Here is a 23,397-nt window from a genome sequence, read left to right on the forward strand (position 1 = left end):
TGAAGCGTCCCCATCACCATGGGAACGCTTCTGTGTTTAGAATATACTGTCGGATCTGAGTTTTCCGAAGTGAAAAATCAGATCTGAAATAAACAGTTATGCAAACGGATCCGTTCTGAACGGATGCAAGCGTTTGCATTATAGGAGCGGATCCGTCTGATGAAACATCAGACGGACCCGCTCCGAACGCTAGTGTGAAAGTAGCCTTAAAGGCGATGTTTAAGTAGGCTTCGCAAATTTTCTTGAAATGGAGATAATGCAAATAAGACCAATTGCACGCCCCGTAAGACTTTTTCAAGGACTCTAAGTCCGGAACTTTATCGCCTTTCAGCACATCTCCTACAGCAACGTTGCCAAAACCAGACCATAAGTTAAAAACATCAGCATAACCCGGATTCAGGTGATATGGGATTAGGCGGATAGGTGTGAAAGGGGGCAGGCCCTTTGGAAGCGACAATAGAGATGCGAATTTCTTCCATTCCCTACAAATCCCAGTAAATGAGGGGTTAATTAGATTGTCATCCCCAATTATAGAGGGCGAGATCTCCCAAAGTCTAGCCAGCTCCCAGGGGTCCCATGAAATATTGGCTATCTGGCAGCCTAGCTTGGGGGAATGAGGGTTAAGAATTTCTGAGTGAAGTCTAATCAGATTGGCCAAGTAATAACTTCTAATGTCTGGAAGGCCAAACCCCCCTCTGGCAATAGGTTGGGACAGACGGCTATAAGATAGTCTCGGCTTCGATTTCTTCCACACAAAGGTAGAAAAAAGTTTTTGGACCTGAGAAAGGTAGGAAGTAGGGAGGGAGATCGGAAGGGTTTGGAAGAGGTATAATAGCTTGGGGAGGACGTACGTCTTCAAAAGATTTTTCCTACCTATCCAGGACAGGAAGGGAATTTTGAGGTTCTCTAATTGTGCCTTAATATCCGACAACAGGGGCAAGTAGTTTGAATGGAACAGCTGACTAGGGGAGGGCGTTAAATTGACACCTAGATATTTAATGTGAGATGTAGACCAATGAAAGGGATAAGAGTTAGATAGGCCAGACATAGTCTTCCGAGGGAGATTAATGCCCAAGGCTGAGCATTTGGCTAAATTGATTTTGAAATTAGAAAGATGTCCAAATTCATCCAACAATCTCAAAACCTCAGGAAAAGCAGTGACCGGGTCCGACATAATAAGCAGCATGTCATCTGCAAAGGCCGCCACAGAATGACAAGTGGAGCCGACTTTAAACCCTTTAATAATGCTACTCTGCTTATTTTTCTGAATAAGGGTTTCCAGGCAGAGAATGAAGAGGGATGGGGACAATGGGCACCCCTGACGAGTGCCATTAGAAATGTCAAAATAGGGGGACAGAACACCATTAACCCTTACTCGGGCATGAGGAGCTGAGTACAAGGACAGCACAGCACCCACAAATTTAGGATGGAAACCAAATCTGATAAGAGTAGCCTCCATAAAACCCCAGTCCACTCTATCAAAGGCCTTTTTCGGCATCAGTACTTAATAAAGTCAGACTACTCTTAGATCACAGAGCATGTTGGATTAGCATCTGAACTCTAAATGTGCTGTCCCTGCACTCACGCCCCCCTACGAAGCCAGACTGGTCAGAGGAAATAAGGGACTTTAAAAAGGGGGCTATTCTGTAAGCCAACAGTTTGGCCCATAATTTTATGTTGGCATTTAAGAGGGATATAGGTCTGTAACTAGAAGGGATTACTGGGTCTTTATTAGGTTTTGGAAGGACCACAATGTGAGCCTCTAGAGCCTGTCTTGCAGGGGGAGCACCATCTAACATAGAGTTAAAATAAGACACCAGGTGGGGGCCAAGTACTCAGAAAAATTTCTTATAGTACGTAATTGGAAGGCCGTCGGGGCCGGGGCTTTTACCCGAGGGGGTGGAGGAGAGAATTTTTTGAACCTCTGAAAGGGATGTGGGGGAGGTCAGGGTTTCGCTATCTGCCGATGACAATCTTGGTAAATTGAGCGAGGAAAGGAAAGAATTGGTAAGGGTGTTCCTGTCCTGGATAGCATTAGGAGACTCTTTCCCACAAAGATTATATAAGGCAGAGTAGTAGGAGGTAAAAATCTTGGCTATACCCGGGGTGTCTGCAACTGTCTCATTCTTATCACTGCACATTTTAGCAATGTAGGATTGATCACTTCTCTGTTTGATTTGGGCTGACAGTAATCTATTACCTCTATTCCCATGAGCATATTGCCGGTGTCGAATTTTGAGATAAGCCTTTGCAGCTTTAACATTCAAAAGGTCCTTCAGCTCCTTCCGTAGAGCTGACAGAGCCTCTAAATTAATTTCTGACATAGATCTTTTGTGTGCTTGTTCAAGAGATGAGATCTCGGAAAGTAGAGAATTTAGGCGTCCGTCACGCTTCTTCTTTAGAAATGAACCTAATGCTATAAATTCTCCATGCACAACGGCTTTATGGGCCTCCCAGACGGAAGCTGGAGCCACCCCAGCCTGGGCATTAACAGAGAAATAGTCTGTCAGCTTCCCCTCAAACGAGTCAGTGTCCGCCTGAGAATTCAGAAGTGTAGGATTCAGGGACCAAACCCACTCCCTGCCAGATACCCCAGGGACTATAAATGAAAATGAAACCGGAGCATGATCCGAAATTGTGATATTTTGAATTGTAGTACCTCTGATCTGAGACAGTAACCTGTCAGAGACAAAAAAGTAATCCAGGCGCTGAAAGGATTTATGGGGGTGAGAGTAGTAGGAATAATCTCTTTTATCGGCATTCATAGTTCTCCACACATCACACAAACCCATATTCCTAAGCTTACTGAGAATCCCCTTCAGCACACCAGCAGAGACGGCAGATTTGCTAGTAGAGGTGTCCAAAAGGGGGTTCGACGTTAAGTTCAAATCACCGCCTACTATTAACAGACCGGAGGCAAAAATGGAGATTTTGTGTAGAATCTTGGATAGCCATTTAGAAGTATGGTTATTAGGAGCATATAGGTTACATAGGGTAACTTCAACGCCTCCCAAGGTACCTTTTAAGAGAAGAAATCTGCCTTCTGGGTCTGCTATCTCCGCTATTACACAAAGGGGGACACTTTTATGTATTCCAATGCTGACCCCTCTAGTAGCCGCAGAAGAATTACATGCATGATACCAATGCTGAAAAGAGGAGCGTGCCAGGCTGGGGACCCGACCATTTTTAAAATGCGTCTCCTGCAGCATAGCTATCTGTGTCTTATTCGCCCTCAGCAACTGAAAGATGCGGCTTTTCTTGATAGGATTATTGCCCCCATTGACATTGAAGGTGGTCACATTAAGTTTTAGGTCAGCCATCTGTGATATTTAACAAGGACTGGCACAGCATGAATCAAACTAACATAAAACAAGAGCAGCCGGTCAAATTAGATATGAGAAAACGGACACAGCAAAGTGCCATATTCAATAAAGTGAAAAAACATAAGATGATTCAGAGCTAAATCAATCATTAGCGTCCATCCTTGAGGGGCCTCCGTTTCTTCTAGTCTTCTGCTTTTTAACCGTGGACCATTTCAACGGGATCAGCAGCGGTGGTAAATCTTCCTCTAGTGGAATCGGCAACCATGAGGACAGGGCCATAGGCTCCAGGTTAAGTGGCTCCCAAATCTGTTGGAGATCCTCTAGAGTGCGAATCGTAAATCGCTTATTCCCATGAGTGATGAGGAGGCCAAAGGGAAAAAGCCAGCGATAAGCGATTTTAGAGGAGCGCAGAATGTCCGTGAGAGGTTTTAACTGCCGCCTTTTTTGCAGAGTAGAGGAGGCAATGTCCTGATAGATCTGGATTTTTGAGCCCATAAGCTGAATTTCTCCCATCGATCTGGCTCTCTGTAAGATAGCCTCAGTATCTCTGAAGCTAAGCAGCCCACAAATAACGTCTCTGGGGTTTTCAGAGGGCGAAGGTTTCGCGCGCAGGGCCCTATGGACTCTCTCCACCACTGTTAGCCCTGTCAGAGCCGAGCAGAAGCTCAAAAAGGGACCCCATGACTTTAAATAAATATTCTGTGTCTGCAGATTCTGAAAAGTTCCTGATTCTCAGGTTTTTCCTACGACTCCTGTTCTCCTGATCTTCTAGGAGCAGAAGGGAGTTATTTATTGCCGTGTGGTGGGAGTCCAGAGTGACCCTAACTGCAGCATTAAAAGTTAGCAATGCATCCTGGTTTTGTTCCAGGGTCTCCACTCTGTCACCAATATGGCGGACCTCCGTCTTGATGACCGTCAGGTCGGCAGCTATAGGGGCCAGAGCCCTAGACAAAGCCTCGTCCAGGTAGCTCCTGGTAAGGGTTGCCGGATCGCTCACCTCAGGGTGCAAGAGTTCCCTTGCATCAGTGGCGCCTGAGACCGGAGATTCAGGACGAGGAAGCGGCGCTTCTTTCAGCTGGGGCGCCATCTTAGCAGCGCGCCCAGTCTGCTGCTGGGACTGACGACTCACAAACTTCTCCATGCTCTGATGTGAGCCCTCCGAGGTAGGTGCCGCGTAGTCCAGAGAATTCTTCGGCTGAATTTTCACCATTCCGATGCGTTAGTGTGCAGGTAAATTGGCTTAGTAGAGGCTTGGTGGCGGAAGCTCTGCTCTCAAGCTTCCACCATCTATCGCGGTCAGGCTCCGCCCCCCCAAAGCCCAAATCTCAATCCAATAGAAAATCTGTGGTCAGACTTAAAGATTGCTGTTCACAAGCGCAAACAATCCAACTTGAAGGAGCTGGAGCAGTTTTGCCAAAATGGCCAAAAATCCCAGTGGTAATGTCACGGATGGTGTTGCAGAAAGCTGGAACTTATAAATAAACATCCGACTGGCTTGATCACAAACTAAGGAGCATATGGGTGAGCCCTATAAAACCCCTAGAGCTCTCCCTGACTGCTATGCCTATGCAAAGGTCTTTATGGTAGACGATTGCATGCCCACGTACCTTATACTGTGTGACACCTGAAAACCCTATAATAGTAAGGGGACACGACCACCGGCTCCCTGCACTTAATACGGACGGAGTCAGGGTCATCTAGAATCAAGCCAGCAAGGAAACACAAATAAAGGAAAATGACTTATCTGAGGAATCAGCAGTAGCAGCCTCCAGCAGTGAACAACTCATCCAGGAAGAAGTATAAACCGCAAAGTGAGGCAGTATGGGAGGGAATATAAAGGGAGACAATTAGCGTAAATAGGTGACAGCTGGGAGAAGGAAAGAAGATGACAAAGTGAAACCAAAACAAAGAACCTCATGCAAGAGGTAGAGAAGAACGTCTAACAGACCTTCTCACAGAACTGGCGGTGACAGGTAAGATGTGGCAAGCTCAAAGAGACTTATCCAAAGCGACTTGGAGCTGTGATTACCGCAAAAGGTGGCTCTACACTACAAAGTATTGACTTTAGGCTGGTGAATAGTTATGCACATTGACTTTTTCTGTTATTTTGAACTATTTGTTATTTGCTTCACAATAAAAAATAAAAATAAAAAAAACATCTTCAAAGTTGTGGGCATGTTCTGTAAATTAAATTATGCAAATCCTCAAACAATCCATGTTAATTCTAGGTTGTGAGGCACCAAAACACAAAAAAAGTCAATTTGTGAATACTTTTGCAAAGCACTGTATATAATTTTTTTAACTCATGAACTGGACAACCGCTTTAAAATAAACTAGCTGATGAATAATACTAGTTAATTGTATGTGATGAAGAAATGATTCTAACTTTTTCAACAGATGTGTGTGATGGAAGCAAAGTCTCTTCATCTGTGCAGCAGAAGCTGTGGTTTCAGTGGGCTGCTCAGGAACAAGCTATACTCAAGGAGGCTTTTTCTGAGACCTACAAAAACGCCTCAATCACAAGTAAGGCACAGCACCAGTGTAAATATGTAATAAAAGCTACAATGTGAATTGAGAACAAACTGGTATTCCTAGCCACAAAATGTAGATTTTAGTGCTGCTTGGTATACTGTAAATGGCAGCCTGGAGAATAATTTTTCTATGGTTTATGAAAAGTGAACTATTCTCAAGAATCCCAGTTATTTAAACATGAATAAAGACAAGAAACAATCAACATTTTATAAGTTAAGAAAATGTAAAATTTGAGTTGACTTTATTCTGGAAATTCCATCAGTACTGTACATTGCATGATAGAAAAGACTACAATGAAATACATACAAACAGCCCATCAAAAGGTTATTCCAATAAAAACATTCATCACTTATCCACCCTGAGTCTCCCCGGCTGCAATACCACAACAAGAATCTGAATGAAGAGGTGGTTGAGCATACACACTGCTGCTCCATTCAAACTATATGTGAAGCAGGCATGGGATTCAGCCAGCTCCCTCAGGTTCTCCAGATCCGGTTGTTAAAATAAGGGTACTTTCACACTAGCGTTTTTTTTTTCCGGCACTGAGTTCCGTCATGGGGGCTCAATACCGGAAAATAACTGATCAGTTATATCCCCATGCATTCTGAATGGAGAGAAATCCGTTCAGGATGCATGAGGATGTCATAAGTTCAGTCACTGAACAACGTTTTGGACGGAGGAAATACTGCAGCATGCTGCGGTTTTCTTGCCGTCCAAAATTCTGGATCAGTTGCCGGAATGCTGCATCCGGCATTAATTTACATTGAAATGTATTAGTGCCGGATCCGGTATTAAAAATACCGCAAAGCCCGATCCGTCCTTCTGGTCTGCGCATGCGCAGACGGTAAAAATGTGAAAAAAATATATAACGGATCAGTTTCTCCAGATGACATCCGGAGAGACGGATCCGTTCTTGCAATGCATTTGTAAGACAGATCAGCATCCGGATCCGTCTACAAATGCTGTCCGTTTGCATGCAGTTTACGGACTCCGGCAGGCAGTTCCGGCGACGGTGTGAAAGTAGCCTCACAGCCAGATCGGAGAACCGTGTTACCGCCTGAATCCCGATGCTTTGCTCTGGCGGCGGCAGCTGGAGATGAGCGCTTCCATTCCATGGTTTAGCTCCTTAGGCTTTTTAAAAGTTTGGTGGTATGTGTGTGTAGTGTATATATGGAACATTTATGTGTGTGTGTGTTGCATATAAATGGTGTATGTATATGTAAACATGTGTCATGACACACCGCATATCCGCCTCGTGTGAAGGATGAAAACAGTCAGATTTTTAGCCACTGTCTGGTCTTATCAGTCACAATGCAAACCTATTCAATGTCATTATGCTGTGATATACACAGTCAAGTAGCACTGCGATGCTGCGATTTTTGGTCACATGACTTACCGTTGCCAAAGTCTCCATGTAGCCCAGCCTGAAAAGAGCTAGTCAGTTTATTTGGAATTTTAAACCAAAGATTTTTACAATTGCTTATGCTTTACTTATTCTTAGGCTACTTTCACACTAGCGGCACGGACCTTCAGCAGGCTGTTCCGTCGGGTGAACAGCCTGTCGGATCAGTCCTGCCGCTAGTGACCGTGTGCCCCCGTACTGCTGCTCTGTCCCCATTGACAATAATGGGGGCGGTGCGGAGTTTCGGCGGAGGCACGGCGAGAGGCTGCCGGAATAAATGTCGGACATGTCGTAGTTTTATTTTGGCAGCCTCTCGCCGTGCGCTGCCGTGCCTCCACCGGAGCTCCGCCCCCTCCCCCATTATAGTCAATGGGGACGGAGCGGCAGTCCGGGGGCACACGTGAACTAGCGGCAGGACGGATCCGACAGGCTGTTCACCCGATGGAACAGCCTGCCGGAGGTCCGTGCCGCTAGTGTAAAAGTAGTGTTATATCCTTATTATAGCTTTAGGGCTGCATTCATGATAATTGAAGTCTAGTGTAGTCCTGTCACACGTGTTCAGCATGTCTACTATACCCTTCGGAAGATTCTCCCGGTCATAAAATGGCTGCAGATGGAACACAGTGTGCTTAATGGCACACTGCTTTTCAGTGGAGGAAGCATGATGATGATTTAGTCACTTACGCCAAAGTCTGCAGCCACTGTTTGGTTGAAAACATCGTCTGAAGGGTACATTAGGTTTGTCAAGTATCGGGGGAGTGGATGTGACTGGAAAATGGCAATGTATGAGTTAAGATAGTATCAGCCAAGATTCACTGATCTTAAGTTCACATACGACCCATACCACTACCAATGTTTCTCTATGGAGATTGTCTGCTGGATTTTATTAACCTGTTTGCAATAGGTGTGGGTGAAACGCCTGAACTCAATAATTAGTTGAGGTGTCCAGATACATATAGTGTATGTTTATGCAATATATAATGTTACCTTATTATCTTTCCAGAGAAAACCATTGACCTGCTCTACAGATTTGCTAATTGCTCCGGCCTTCATCTCATATTTGGACTAAATGCTTTAGTGAGGAACAAAAATGATCACTGGAACAGCTCGAATGCCAAGTTGCTGATTGATTACTGTGACTCCAAGAAATATAATCTGTCCTGGGAATTAGGCAACGGTAAGCTGAATAAAGTAATTTTATGACTAAGGGTACTTTCACACTAGCGGCAGGACGGATCCGACAGGCTGTTCACCCTGTCGGATCCGTCCTGCCGCTATTTCGTTGTGCCGCCAGACTGCCGCTCTGTCCCCATTGACTATAATTTTTTTTTCAATACAGCTTGCTTTGTTTTGGTGAATATCTTGCTATGCTGGACATAACCTTTCCAACTGTACAAAATTGTCTAACTTTTGGCACCCAACTGATCAACTGCTTGAAGGGACCATAGTGCTTCAACTGAGCACATCATCCCCATCATTTTTTTGAGGCACAGCTCCTTATGACTAGATGTGCCTGGTTACTGCATCTCAGTCAGACTGAGCTGCTCTGAGCAATAATACCAGGCACAGACAGCTATTACTAAAAATATGGAGCTTATCTGGTACTTAACCACCTCAGCTCCCCTACCTTAAACACCCTTAATGACCAGGCCACTTTTTACACTTCTGCACTGCACTACACTACTTTCACCGTTTATTGCTCGGTCATGCAACTTACCACCCAAATGAGTTTTACCTCCTTTTCTTCTCACTAATAGAGCTTTCATTTGGTGGTATTTCATTGCTGCTGACATTTTTACTTTTTTTGTTATTAATCTAAATTTAACGAAATTTTTGCAAAAAAATTTCATTTTTCACTTTCAGTAAAAAAACGACATCCATATATAAATTTTTCTCTAAATGTATTGTTCTACATGTCTTTGATAAAAAAAAATGTTTAGGTAAAAAAAAAATGGTTTGGGTAAAAGTTATAGCGTTTACAAACTATGGTACAAAAATGTGAATTTCCGCTTTTTGAAGCAGCTCTGACTTTCTGAGCACCTGTCATGTTTCCTGAGGTTCTACAATGCCCAGACAGTACAAACACCCCACAAATGACCCCATTTTGGAAAGTAGACACCCTAAGGTATTCGCTGATGGGCATAGTGAGTTCATAGAACTTTTTATTTTTTGTCACAAGTTAGCGGAAAATTATGTTTGGTTTTTTTTTCTTACAAAGTCTCATATTCCACTAACTTGTGACAAAAAAAAAAAACTTCCATGAACTTACTATGCCCATCACGAAATACCTTGGGGTGTCTTCTTTCCAAAATGGGGTCACTTGTGGGGTAGTTATACTGCCCTGGCATTTTAGGGGCCCTAATGTGTGGGAAGTAGTTTGAAATCAAAATGTGTAAAAAATGACCTGTGAAATCCGAAAGGTGCTCTTTGGAATGTGGGCCCCTTTGCCCACCTAGGCTACAAAAAAGTGTCACACATCTGGTATTGCCGTACTCAGGAGAAGTTGGGCAATGTGTTTTGGGGTGTCATTTTACATATACCCATGCTGGGTGAGATAAATATCTCGGTCAAATGCCAACTTTGTATAAAAAAATGGGAAAAGTTGTCGTTTGCCAAGATATTTCTCTCACCCAGCATGGGTAAATGTAAAAAGACACCCCAAAACACATTGCCCAACTTCTCCTGAGTACGGCAATACCACATGTGTGACACTTTTTTGCAGCCTAGGTGGGCAAAGGGGCCCACATTCCAAAGAGTACCTTTCGAATTTCACCGGCCATTTTTTACAGATTTTGATTTCAAACCACTTCTCACGCATTTGGGCCCCTAAAATGCCAGGGCAGTATAACTACCCCACAAGTGACCCATTTTGGAAAGAAGACACCCCAAGGTATTTCGTGATGGGCATAGTGAGTTCATGGAAGTTTTTATTTTTCGTCACAAGTTAGTGGAATATGAGACTTTGTAAGAAAAAATAAAAAAATAAAAAAATTATCATTTTCCGCTAACTTGTGACAAAAAATTAAAAATTCTAGGAACTCGCCATGCCCCTCACGGAATACCTTGGGGTGTCTTCTTTCCAAAATGGGGTCACTTGTGGGGTAGTTATACTGCCCTGGCATTTTAGGGGCCCGAATGCGTGAGAAGAAGTCTGGAATCAAAATCTGTAAAAAATGGCCGGTGAAATCCGAAAGGTGCTCTTTGGAATGTGGGCCCCTTTGCCCACCTAGGCTGCAAAAAAGTGTCACACATGTGGTATTGCCGTACTCAGGAGAAGTTGGGCAATGTGTTTTGGGGTGTCTTTTTACATATACCCATGCTGGGTGAGAGAAATATCTTGGCAAACGACAACTTTTCCCTTTTTTTTTTACAAAGTTGGCATTTGACCGAGATATTTATCTCACCCAGCATGGGTATATGTGAAATGACACCCCAAAACACATTGCACAACTTCTCCTGAGTACGGCAATACCAGATGTGTGACACTTTTTTGCAGCCTAGATGCGCAAAGGGGCCCAAATTCCTTTTAGGAGGGCATTTTTAGACATTTGGATCCCAGACTTCTTCTCACGCTTTAGGGCCCCTAAAATGCCAGGGCAGTATAAATACCCCACATGTGACCCCATTTTGGAAAGAAGACACCCCAAGGTATTCAATGAAGGGCATGGCGAGTTCATAGAATTTATTTTTTTTTTGCCACAAGTTAGCGGAAATTGATATTTTTTTTGTTTTTTCTCACAAAGTCTCCCTTTCCGCTAACTTGGGACAAAAATTTTAATCTTTCATGAACTCAATATGCCCCTCAGCGAATACCTTGGGGTGTCTTCTTTCCGAAATGGGGTCATTTGTGGGGTGTTTGTACTACCCTGGCATTTGAGGGTCTCCGCAATCATTACATGTATGGCCAGCATTAGGAGTTTCTGCTATTCTCCTTATATTGAGCATACGGGTAATGAGATTTTTTTTTTCCGTTCAGCCTCTGGGCTGAAAGAAAAAATGAATGGCACAGATTTCTTAATTTGCATCGATCAATGTGGATGAAAAAATCTCTGCCAAAAAAAAAAAAAGGAGGGGTAAGGCGTCTGCCAGGACATAGGAGCTCCGCCCAACATCCATACCCACTTAGCCCGTATGCCCTGGCAAACCAGATTTCTCCATTCACATCAATCGATGTGAATGAATAAATCCTTGCCGGGATTTTTTTATTTATTTTTTATTTACAAAGTGTTTGCCAAAGTATATGAACACCGCCGCCTCCTCAGCTCATATGCCTCGGAAAACGTATCTTTTACTGCAGAGGAGAAATCTCGTCTTGCAGCGCCGCATACACCGACTTTTGTGTAATCTGACAGCAGCGCAATGCTTCTGTCAGAATGCACATCAGTGCTGCAGCTAGTCGATCGGTTGGTCCACCTGGAAGGTAAAAAAAACAAAACAAAAAAGAAAAAACCAGGCCGCAACGCAATAAATTTATTAACTTTATAATAAAATTTGAACGGAACATATAAACTTTATTTAACTTTTTCAACTGAACGTTAACTTTTTTGCTTACCGGTGATTATTTTTATTTTTTTTACCTTTATAGGACAAACCTCTCCTTCCCCATGGGACAATGTGCAAAGCGCAAATCGCCCAAAGATGTGGCGAAGTACATTATGCACTTTATCCCAGGTGAAAGGAGAGGTTTGCAGTAGCTGTGAGTGTAAGGGCCCTAATAGCCCTGTGTGCCGGTCCTGTGAGATGCAATCCCTATGCTAAGTGTACCTGTGTGTGGTACTTCCGGAAACACTCCCCTAAGCATAGGGCAGGGTGGTCAGGGCAGTCAGGACAGAAATAGCGGGTGTCACGCCTTATTCCACTCCTGCTACAGACACGACATCTTTTTCGGGGTGACGGTTGGGTTGAGGTACCAGCAACGACATTGGGGAAATGTCGCTCGTGTAGACGGCTCACTACACTGGTGGATGGGGCCACGGAACCTTCTGGATACAGGAGGTTCTCGATGATCTCTTCCTGAAATTTGAGGAAGGATCCTGTTCTCCCAGCCTTACTGTAGAGAACAAAACTATTATAGGCAGCCAATTGAATCAAATATACAGACACCTTCTTATACCAGCATCTGGTGCATCGGTAAACTAAATAAGGAGCCAACATCTGGTCATTGAAGTCCACCCCTCCCATGAGCGCATTATAGTCGTGGACTGAGAGGGGCTTTTCAATGACACGGGTTGCCCGTTCTATTTGTATTGTCGTGTCTGCGTGAATGGAGGAGAGCATGTAAACGTCACGCTTGTCTCTCCATTTCACCGCGAGCAGTTCTTGGTTACACAAGGCAGCCCTCTCCCCCCTTGCAAGACGGGTGGTAACGAGCCGTTGGGGGAAGCCCCGGCGACTAGGTCGCACGGTGCCACAGCAGCCAATCTGTTCTAGGAACAAATGCCTGAAGAGGGGCACACTTGTGTAAAAATTGTCCACATAAAGATGGTACCCCTTGCCAAATAAGGGTGACACCAAGTCCCAGACTGTCTTCCCACTGCTCCCCAGGTAGTCAGGGCAACCGACCGGCTCCAGGGTCTGATCTTTTCCCTCATAGATCCGAAATTTGTGGGTATAGCCTGTGGCCCTTTCACAGAGCTTATACAATTTGACCCCATACCGGGCGCGCTTGCTTGGGATGTATTGTTTGAAGCCAAGGCGCCCCGAAAAATGTATAAGGGACTCGTCTATGCAGATGTTTTGCTCAGGGGTATACAAATCTGCAAATTTCTGGTTGAAGTGGTCTATGAGGGGCCGAATTTTGTGGAGCCGGTCAAAAGCTGGGTGGCCTCTGGGACGGGAGGTGGTGTTGTAGCTAAAGTGCAGGAAACGCAGGATGGTCTCAAAACGTGTCCTGGACATAGCAGCAGAGAACATGGGCATGTGATGAATCGGGTTCGTGGACCAATATGACCGCAATTCATGCTTTTTGGTTAGACCCATGTTCAGGAGAAGGCCCAGAAAAATGTTAATTTCGTAAACTTGGACTGGTTTCCACCGGAAAGGCTGGGCATAAAAGCTTCCCGGGTTGGCGGCTATAAATTGAGTGGCATACCGATTTGTTTCTGCCACAACTAAGTCCAAGAGCTCCGCAGTCAAGAACAGCTCAAAAAATCCCAGTGCCGAACCGATCTGAGCTGTCTCAACCCGAACTCCAGCCTGGGCGGTGAAAGGGGGAACTATAGGTGCGTCTGAAGTTGGGGACTGCCAATCAGGGTTTGCCAGCACCTCAGGGACTCTAAGGGCTCTACGGGCCTGTCTGTGCGGTGGCTGCGACGGGGTAACTATTGCACGTGCAACCGTACCAGCTTCAACTGCCCTTCTGGTGCTCTCCACTTCACCATTTTGTGCGGCAGTGCTGGTACTAGGTCCAGGATGGGTTGCGCTGCAGGTGTATGCCTCACCACGTAATCCGACAGCGCCAGCCCCACTCTGCTGCCCTTGAAACGGATCCTGCACAACCTGTGGTCTAGCAACACGGGGCCGGGTACGCCTGGTGCTATCAGGGACCTCAACCTCCTCGTCCGAACTTTGGGTCAGACTGCCACTGCTTTCTACAGGTTCATATTCTGACCCGCTAGATTCGTCAGATGAGGGTTCCCATTCCTCATCCGACTGGGTCAGAATCCTGAAGGCCTCTTCAGAAGAATACCCCCTGTTTGACATTTGGACTACTAAATTTAGGGGTATTCCCTGAGACTACCCAAGAAAAAAAGCAAGCCTGTCTTACAAATGGGAGGCTAGCGAAGTACCGGAGGCCGCTGCGATTGATAAAAAATATCAAAACTGATTTTTTTATTGCTGCAGCGCTTGTAAAGTGATTGTGCAGTGATAAAAAAATAAAAAAATGTTGCCACTGTGGTGGGGCGGGCGTGGGTGAACGCACGTGTGGGCGACCGATCAGGCCTGATCGGGCAAACACTGCGTTTTGGGTGGAGGGCGAGCTAAGGTGACACTAATACAATTATAGATCTGACTGTGATCAGTTTTGATCACTTACAGATACTATAAAAGTACAAATGCTGATTAGCGATACGCTAATCAGCGAATAAGTGACTGCGGTGGGCTGGGCGCTAACCGACGCTAACTACCTAACCAAGGGACCTAAACTATCCTAAAACTAACAGTCAATACCAGTGAAAAAAAAAAGTGACAGTTTACACTGATCACTTTTTTCCCTTTCACTAGGTGATTGACAGGGGGCGATCAAGGGGTTAATTGGGGTGATGGGGGGTGATCTGGGGCTAAGTGTAGTGTTTGGTGGGTACTCACAGTGATGTCTGCTCCTCTGCTGGAACCAACCGACCAAAAGGACCAGCAGAGGAGCAGAAAAGCCATTTAACACCTTATATTTATAAATATAAGGTGTTAGATGGCTTGTGATTCGATTTTTTAAAAATCAGCAACCTGCCAGCGACGATCATTGGCTGGCAGGTTGCTGACGAAATACTCCTTGAACTTTTGCCGGCCCGCGATGCGCATGCGGCTCTGACCGAAATCTCGCGTCTCGCGAGATGACGCACGGATGCGTCCAGGAGGAATGAATCGACCGCCTTCAGGACGCATCCGTGCGTTAGGCGGTCGGGAGGTGGTTAAAGGGGTTCTCCGGGAATTAAAAAAATGAAAATACTTAAATATTAATTTATTATAAATATATTCTCAAATACCTTTCATTAGTTATAATGGCTTGTTTTGTCTGGGGAGCAATCATCAGGGGAAACAAAATGGCCACTGTCTCATTAGTTCACAGAAAACCTGTCCTGATCATACAGGAGGACAAGTTCCTTTACAACACTGGGGTAAAGAGCTGCCTCATCCTCCTCTCTGCTCTGCTTGTCAGTGATTATGATCCTGAATACAGATGATAAGAACTATAGCTGAATCTCTGGGGAATTTAGTTCATGAGGAGACATGAAGTACAGAGAGGACGGACAGGACAGGACAGGCTGTGGTAATGTGGGGCTGTGGTAATGGAGACTACATACAAGTGCTGCTGCTTATTAGCCACACCTCACCCTCCTCTCATGTCTCCTCATCATCTCCATTCCCACAGAGATTCACCTGTATTCATGTATTCAGGATCATAACCCCTGCCAAGCAGAGCAGAGAGGAGGATGAGGCAACACCAGCGGCGTTGCTAGGGTCTGAAGACATCTGGGGCACGAGCCCACATGAAACCACGCCCACATCCCATGAAACCACGCCCCCATCCAATGAAGCCACGCCCCCATCACCGCCAGAAAAAGGGGGGGGCCTTCACAGTAGTTGTTAACCCCTTTCAGCAGTCCCCCCTTCAGTGAATAGGCCCTGGGGGACTGCTGAATGGGGTTAATAACTACAGTGAAGGGCCTAGCCGTCTGGGCAACCCCACAGATCATCCATAACAGTGCCATCCACAGATCCCCCTCCCCATAACAGTGCCATCCACAGATCCCCCTCCCATAACATACAGTGCCAACCACAGATCCCCCGGCCCTCCCCATAACCGTGCCATGCCATCCACAGATCCCCCGGCCCTCCCCATAACAGTGCCACCCACCACAGATCCCCCTCCCCATAACAGTGCCATCCACAGATCCCCCTCCCCTCCACTCACAGGAGTGTACAACTGTACATTATTTTAAACTATAATAATCCTAGTAACTTTAACTCATAGTGACCTAGTCTTACTCAGATCAGAGTGTCGAGTCACAGCTAGTCAGATCCAGGCAGTGCGGGCAGCGCTCACTCACTGACATCACGCGCCTGCGCCACCTAGTGGGAGGAGCAGGTGCCTGACGTCAGTGAGCGAGCGCCGCCCGCACTGCCTGCTGTTACCGGAGGCGGAGCTGCAGTGGAATCTAGTGAGATGAGCAGCCGGCTGCAGAATCTGCGGATGATTTTTCAAGTTAAGTTAAATCTGCACTCTGCAGGCACAGGGCAGGCGGCAGATTAGGATTATTTACACATGAGCGGCGGGGCCGGTGTAGCGCAGGAGACTCAGAGCCCCGGCCGGCCCTGCCAGTGCCAGCAATACATTCGGGGCACTGGTCAAAACATCCGGGGCTCAAGCCCCGAATGTTTTGACCTAACGACGCCCCTGGGCAACACTATGGCTCATTGTGGTGAAGTAACTTGTCCTCCTGTGTGATTAGCAGTGATGAGCGGCAGGGGAAATATTTGAATTCACTATATTTGACCAATATTTGGGAGAAAATTCGTCATATATTCGCGAATTCGTGATCTCTAGTCATTATTCTTTTGATTGCAAAAATCGCAATCGGAAAATTTGCGATAAAAATTTGCGATACGAAAGGTCACGATCAACGCTACTCCTAAAGTCAAAGATATTGTAGCCTTCTTATTGGCCAACAAGCAAGAAGCAGTGAGGGATTATGGGTACTGATGGAAAAAAAATCTAGAATATTCGCGATTATGAAGATATAGCACTATATTCTAGATATTCGCGAATTCTCGAAGTGCCAATATTCGCAATAAAAATTAGCGATGAGAATATTCGCGATCAACACTAGGGACAGGTTTTGTGTGTACTGATAGGACGGCAGCCATTTTATTTTTCATAATGATTGCTCCCTAGACAAAACAAGCCATTCTAAGTAATGAAAGGTATTTGTGAATATATTTATTATAAAATAATATTTAAGTATTTTCATTTTTTTTATTCCTGGAGAACCCCTTTAATATGAACATGGCACTTCAATCAGTTAATTGCAGGGACTAGCCTAAGGATAGGCCATTAATATTCTAGTCCCAGAGAGCCCCTTTACTTATACTGTATTTTGTGTGAATTGTATTAATTGTTCTTCCCTTTAATCTATGATCAGAACCTAACAGTTTTAAGAAAAAGTCTGGACTGTATGTTGATGGCTCCCAGCTTGGCAAGGATTTTATTACTTTACATGACCTTCTTAACAAGTACAGCAGATACAGAACCTCTGGTCTTTTTGGCCCAGACATCGGGCAGCCTAAGAAATCAACCCAAAAGATGCTGAAAAGGTAAAACGTAAATTATTATGGCGTTTTGTATAGTGGTATACAGTGAAAAGGAGGTATTTTCACCATTGTGACAGCACAAGGGAAATTGATATAGTTTTACATGTACTAGGGCAGTATTTCACAACTCCAACCCTCAAGTTCCCTCAATGGGTCAGGATTTCCTTAGTAATGCAGAGAAAATATAATCGTTGCTAGGGCATTAGTAAGTAGGCAGATGTTCTATATATGAGAAATACTGTACTAGAGCATGATTTAAAGGGTTTCTGTCATCAGAAAAATCGTTATGTATCTGGCTGACATTAGCGATGTGCTAATGTCAGCAGAACATAACTGTATGATTTTTAACTCCCTGCCTGCCACCGTTCCCTCAAAATAAAGACTTTTATAATATGCTAATGAGCCTCTAGGTGCTACTGGGGCGTTGCTGCAGCACCTAGTCTTCTCACCCTTTGGCACACCCATGTCCAGTTGATTGACGTCCTAGTTCTCCTCAGTGCCCGTAAAATCCCGCGCCTGTGACGTCCCGTTAAGTATTCTGTGCAGACGCAGTGAGTGAAGCCGGCATCAGGAGAGCGTCCTTTACTCACTGCACCTGCGCCAAATACTAAGCGGGACGGCGCAGGCGCGGGGTTTACGGGGCACTGAGGAGAACTAGGACGTCAATAAACTGGACATGGGCGTGCCAAAGGGTGAAAAGACAAAGCCTTTAGGTGCTGCAGTAACGCCGCACTAGCACCTAGAGGCTCATTAGCATATTATAAAAGTCTTTATTTTGAGGGAACGGTGGCAGGCAGGGAGTTTAAAAAATCATACAGTTATGTTCTGATGACATTAGCACATCGCTAATGTCAGCCAGATACATAACGATTTTTCTGATGACAGAAACCCTTTAATGGGAAATGCATGACAAGTAGGGAAAAAAAACAACTAAACGAAGCGGTAATCAAGCACAGATGCAATACCAGGGGTTAAGCATTAACATAGGTAATGGTTTTCAAGCAGAGCCCAGGTATGTGGTACAGTAACGTGCGAGACAGATGGAGTCAAACAATCCAGATGGTGCAGCAAACCCCTGTGGGAGTGTCACAGTGTCCTACCACAGGACATCACTCCCTTGCGTCCGTTGAAGTGAAAGTTGTAGTTCTGAAGAATGAGGCCAGAATTGAACATAACAAAGTCCTTTTACTAAATGCAACGTAGAACTTGAGAATACAAACAGTAGTAGCAGACTTTAGTGCAATTCTATTCTGGTACCAGCAAGGATATTAAGGCAGGTTGGTTGGTGGTGATTTGGTGATTCAGCACTTGGTTGATACTGGCTTAGAGGTACTTTGGGAGGTCTTTGGCTGGTTTTGCTTCACTTCACAGCAATGTCTGCAGAAGCTGATTGTAGCAAGTCACTCTGCTGTTTCTTATCCTCTCAAGGCTTGACTTGAGGCAATTTAGTAATGGTTCTTTCTGGAGAAATTTGTAACGGGAGTAGGAGTAAGCAAGGCTGCATCCTCTTCATTCTGTAGCTACACAGGAACTCCCCTCTCTTGGCAGGAAGCAGGACCAGCCCACTCCTCCCGAGAAGGCAGGAACAGGGTGATTAACCCTGTACCTACCAACAGGAAACAGTGAAATACAATGCATAACAATAAACAATTTGGGAACCCCTGGTTTGGGGTACTACAATGGCTGGCACAGAGGTTTTAATATGGCACCTTACTGACCATATTAAATGCTCTGCTGTGAGACTTTGTGGTGGCCAAAACAAGAAATTATGCAACAACCGGACACCCTAGGGGTGATTTGCGTGAGAGTACTAGTGATAAGGTGCCGAGGATAGTAGTACTCACGGTTAAGTTGTCCCTTGGGGCCGGCGTGCAGTGGATGGGAAGATAGCACAAAATCTTCTTGGGCACTCTTGGTTGCAGGGAACACCAGCCAGATGGAAGTTGAGGTGCCCTTGGTGGTGGTGTTTAGGGTGCTTGTGGCGGCTGGGCCCCTGGTTCATGACGCAAGCACCGTTGGGTGCAAATGTAGAGATGGAGCAGAAGAAAGAGACAGTAGTCAAACCAAGCAGGAACTTTATTTGTCAGATGTAGTAAGGCATCCAATAACATCACTTTGTCTTTCATACAGATGGCAAAAACGGTAAAGCTGCAAAATCTAAATTAGCAGGCTACTTATGATGAAGTACATAGGTTAAACTCCAGCCCACATGAGTGAAGGTGATGTCCTTACTTGTGCTTGGTTCCTGGTCTTGCTCTGATCCCTCAACCTTTCACTATTGGTTTAGATCCTCTGTAAATGAGTATTCTGACAGATGGCCTTTCTGTCCTTGATTATGGTGGAGCTGCCGGAAGCTTAGAATCTCTCCACCTGATGCAAAGGAGTCTGGAGTCTGATAAATGACAGTTACTTTCCTTTGCCTATAGTCTTTAGTTCAATGATCCAACAACCCAAGGGCAATCTCCCTCATGGCAGGCAAACACTTTCATTATTTGAAAAGGTTGTGGTCTTCATAGTAATAATCCACTTGATACCCCGGAAGGGTACTCTACAGTGTAGGATCCTATAGTCCTGATCTTTGGACTCAAACCAGTTAGTTTCCCTGGGCTGTCTCCTCTCCTGCCTCCTAACTCCTCCACTTCTATTTTCTACTCCCCTCTCACTTCCTGCGTCTGCACTATATAAGTAGAGTGTTAGAGACTCTAGTGGTAAAAAGTATGTAGTGCAGGTTACCAGCCTGAAATATGGATTCAGCAGCATAGACAAAGAAATAGTGTAAAATAACATCATATTACACAAAAATTTGGAGTGAACCATACACACAGGAGTGGGACACTACAATTAGTTCTGAGCAAGATTTCTACAAACCAGTAACTCCAACCAGGGGCACATTGGCCATTCACCTTACAAGGAAATTTCCCGGTGGGCCGATGCCCAAAGGGCCGTCTGGGCCCTTCTCACAGCCGGCCAGTGGAAGTTTTTGGGGATGTATTTTGTGCTGCTGCTGGCAGTATTTTATGATGGACTGTGGTATTTGGCTCTGTTGGGGTGGTATAATGTGCCACAAAATGGTAGTGCTGGCCTTGCCTTCCATCAATTTGGACCCAACTACAAAATGGGGCCAATTTTTTTTCCAGGGCCACTTTAAGTTCCCAGTCCGGCCATGACTCCAACACTAGTGAAAATGGGACTTAACTAATCTGCCAAATCATAAACTGCATTATCCATCATACTTGTATCCTCAGACTTTATGTTCATAATCCTTTGATCTGTCCCCCCATTGCGCTCTTGTCTCCAGACAAGAAAATATTGCATTATATTGCCAAGGAACAGAGCCGAATGAGTAGTATATTTTTTTTAATGTTCTGAAGTTACATGTTAAATACTTGGATAATAATATGAATCCTGACATAGAAGATATACATGTATGCCTTAGGGCATTTTGATGATCAATAAAAAGTTATGTGCTCTTTTCCTACCTTTTTTAATTGTTTCAATGCATTTGAAATAAAAAAAAAGAGGCAACTTTGCAAATAATCGTGATTTAAAATCACCTACATTTTATGTACCCAGCTCCTTTGTAAACCTGTGTGTAGTCAGATCTTGTGTTACTCTACTTCTTCTAAATCCTCAGAATCGGATTATACACAGCAATTGTTTTTAGATTGCTCTATCCGAACCTGATTCGTTTGAAAACATCGTTTACAATATCGGCTCCGTCCTACTGTAAAATGTATGGCCTCCACTGAGGTTTTTCTGAAATTTCAGCAAATATTGTGAGACTTACTTCATCTCGCCTCTATCACATGTAACTTTGTTTAGTCGCATAAATTACTAAGCTGAACTCGGCTTCATGCCTTATTAACCCCTGCAGATCAGCTGTTTGAAGAGACTGCAGCATTCATAGAAGCACCATCAACATTGGAGCTTCTCCTTCCCATGCAAGTCAGTCAAGAGTCGGACCCCTGCCCATTTGATATTGATGGCCTATCCTGACGATAGGTCATCAATATGGCAAACCGTACAATCCCGTTAAGGTTAGATTTAACACACCACAGCTGCATGCAGTCTAAACCCATCCCATCCACTGTACCTAAGGGCAGGGATTCAGCTGTATGCAGCAGCCGCAGTGTGTGAACCCGGCCTTACAATGCAGCATACATTTAGGTATCAGTAGGCCCCGGTGCTTTACATCAGATGTTATGAAAAGTATAAACAGTGTCGATAATGTTAGTTTTAATTATTCTAGACAATGTTTTTCTCATTTTCATTATATTTGCAGCTTTTTAAATGCAGGTGGTAAAGTAATCGATTCCGTTACTTGGCATCAGTAAGTGCTAATTTATGTGTGTTTTGAATGATCAAAGTGGAACCTTGGTAGCTGCTTTATAGGGGTTTTCCAGGCTCCTGACATTGACGACCTGTCCTCAGGAGAGGTCATTAATATCTGGTCGGTGAATGTCTGACAGTCGGGATCCCCTCCGACTCTGGAACTAGCACTTTGAATGGATCAGGAAGCACAGCTACGTTGAAAGTGTAGTTGCATTGCCGAGTTACTTTAGCTCGCATAACATTAAAGTGAATGGGAATTAAGCTGCAGGGAACAGCTGATTGGTGGGAGTGTGTGGTGTCAGACCGTCACTGATCGGATATGAATTCTGACGAAACTACAAGAGCGAAATGCCCGTCGAGGCATTTATCTGGCTATACTATAGCTCTCTTCCCCTGATCATGTCTATAGGTGAGCCCAGTGGGGGCTAATATGTGCATTGGTTTAATGATTCCAGCTTCTATTCATTATGGGATGTCCCTCTTTCTTATATGATTATTGTTATGGGATATAGGCATGTATTACACTCTTTTCGGGGCTGTAGGTCTGTGTTTCTATACAGCATTTAAGGTCACTGTTACCTATTTCTGACATTATTACCCCAGATTTATGTGTTTTATATCTTTTCTTGATTTTGCGTAATAAAATGTGTATACTCTTTGATATTCCTTGATGGGTATGTTTTTTGTTTCTGTTTGGGGAACATATTTGTAAGGGCTCGTGCACACGACAGTATGGCTTTTTCAGTGTTTTGCGATCTGTTTTTTACGGATCCGTTGTTCCATTTTTTTCTTTCCGTTGTGTTTCCGTTTCCTTTCCGTTTTTCCGTTCGCCATATACAGTATACAGTAATTACATAGAAAAAATTGGGCTGGGCATAACATTTTCAATAGATGGTTCAGCAAAAACGGAACGGATACGGAAGACATACGGATGCATTTCCATATGTGTTCTGTTTTTTTGCGGACCCATTGACTTGAATGGAGCCAAGCACCGTGATTTGCGGACAAGAATAGGACATGTTCTGTCTTTAAACGGTACGGAAATACTGAAATGGAATGCACACGGAGACACTTCAGTATTTTTTGCTGAACCATTGAAATGAATGGTTCAATATATGTTCCGCATTCTGAACTCAAAAAACGTCCAGTATACTGAACGCAAAATACTGTCGTGTGCATGAGCCCTTAGTATAAATATCAGGAGCCTGGAAAACCCCTTTAATATATAATTTCTCATGAACACGATACTAATTTTAAAAGCCATCTTTAGAATTCTGCCTCTGTTTCTATTTTCTTTTATGCTCCTTCCTTCCTACCACCCATCTCTCAATTTTTCTCTCTATTTCATTTTAATATAATAGTTTATTTCGCATAAAGCAATACTGTAAAACCATTGTAATCGTAATTTTAATATTTCTTTTTCTCCCTTTTTGTCACTCTTTTTCTCCCCCATATCTTTTTTCATTTCTTTCATTTTATTATAATATAAAGTTAATTTCATATACAAAATACTGTTGTATGAAATGTTTCAATATTGGTATCTATGTACAATTAAAAAATTAGTTTTCTTCTCGTTACTTGACACAGCTATTATGTTGATGGGCGGACTGCATCTTTGGAAGACTTTGTCAACCCTAACATTTTGGACACATTATCTTCAGAAATAAAGACTATGTTAAGGGTATGTGCATAAAGTCTGCAGTTTATCAAACCCTTTAAGAACCTGCTGTCGGAATATTTATGCTGTCTCCGATTAACAGTCTATATTATTTATGTGAA

At 44.2% G+C, this 23,397-nt stretch overlaps 1 protein-coding gene across 2 annotated transcripts in view; it reads left to right on the forward strand.

Moving 5' to 3' along the window:
• HPSE (heparanase) overlaps window positions 1-23,397 on the forward strand; it is a 77,030-nt gene that overhangs the window by 23,474 nt on the left and 30,159 nt on the right. The window contains exons 3-7 of one of the 2 annotated variants that reach the window (XM_040418004.1): window positions 5,721-5,846; window positions 8,261-8,434; window positions 17,118-17,289; window positions 21,569-21,616; window positions 23,206-23,299. In XM_040418004.1, coding sequence (XP_040273938.1) covers window positions 5,721-5,846; window positions 8,261-8,434; window positions 17,118-17,289; window positions 21,569-21,616; window positions 23,206-23,299 — 614 coding nt within the window. The remainder of the gene's footprint in view (window positions 1-5,720; window positions 5,847-8,260; window positions 8,435-17,117; window positions 17,290-21,568; window positions 21,617-23,205; window positions 23,300-23,397) is intronic. The other variant, XM_040418005.1, reaches the window with a different exon arrangement.

Source organism: Bufo bufo, chromosome 2 (assembly GCF_905171765.1).
Source record: "Bufo bufo chromosome 2, aBufBuf1.1, whole genome shotgun sequence".
Classification (NCBI taxonomy): Eukaryota; Metazoa; Chordata; class Amphibia; order Anura; family Bufonidae; genus Bufo; species Bufo bufo.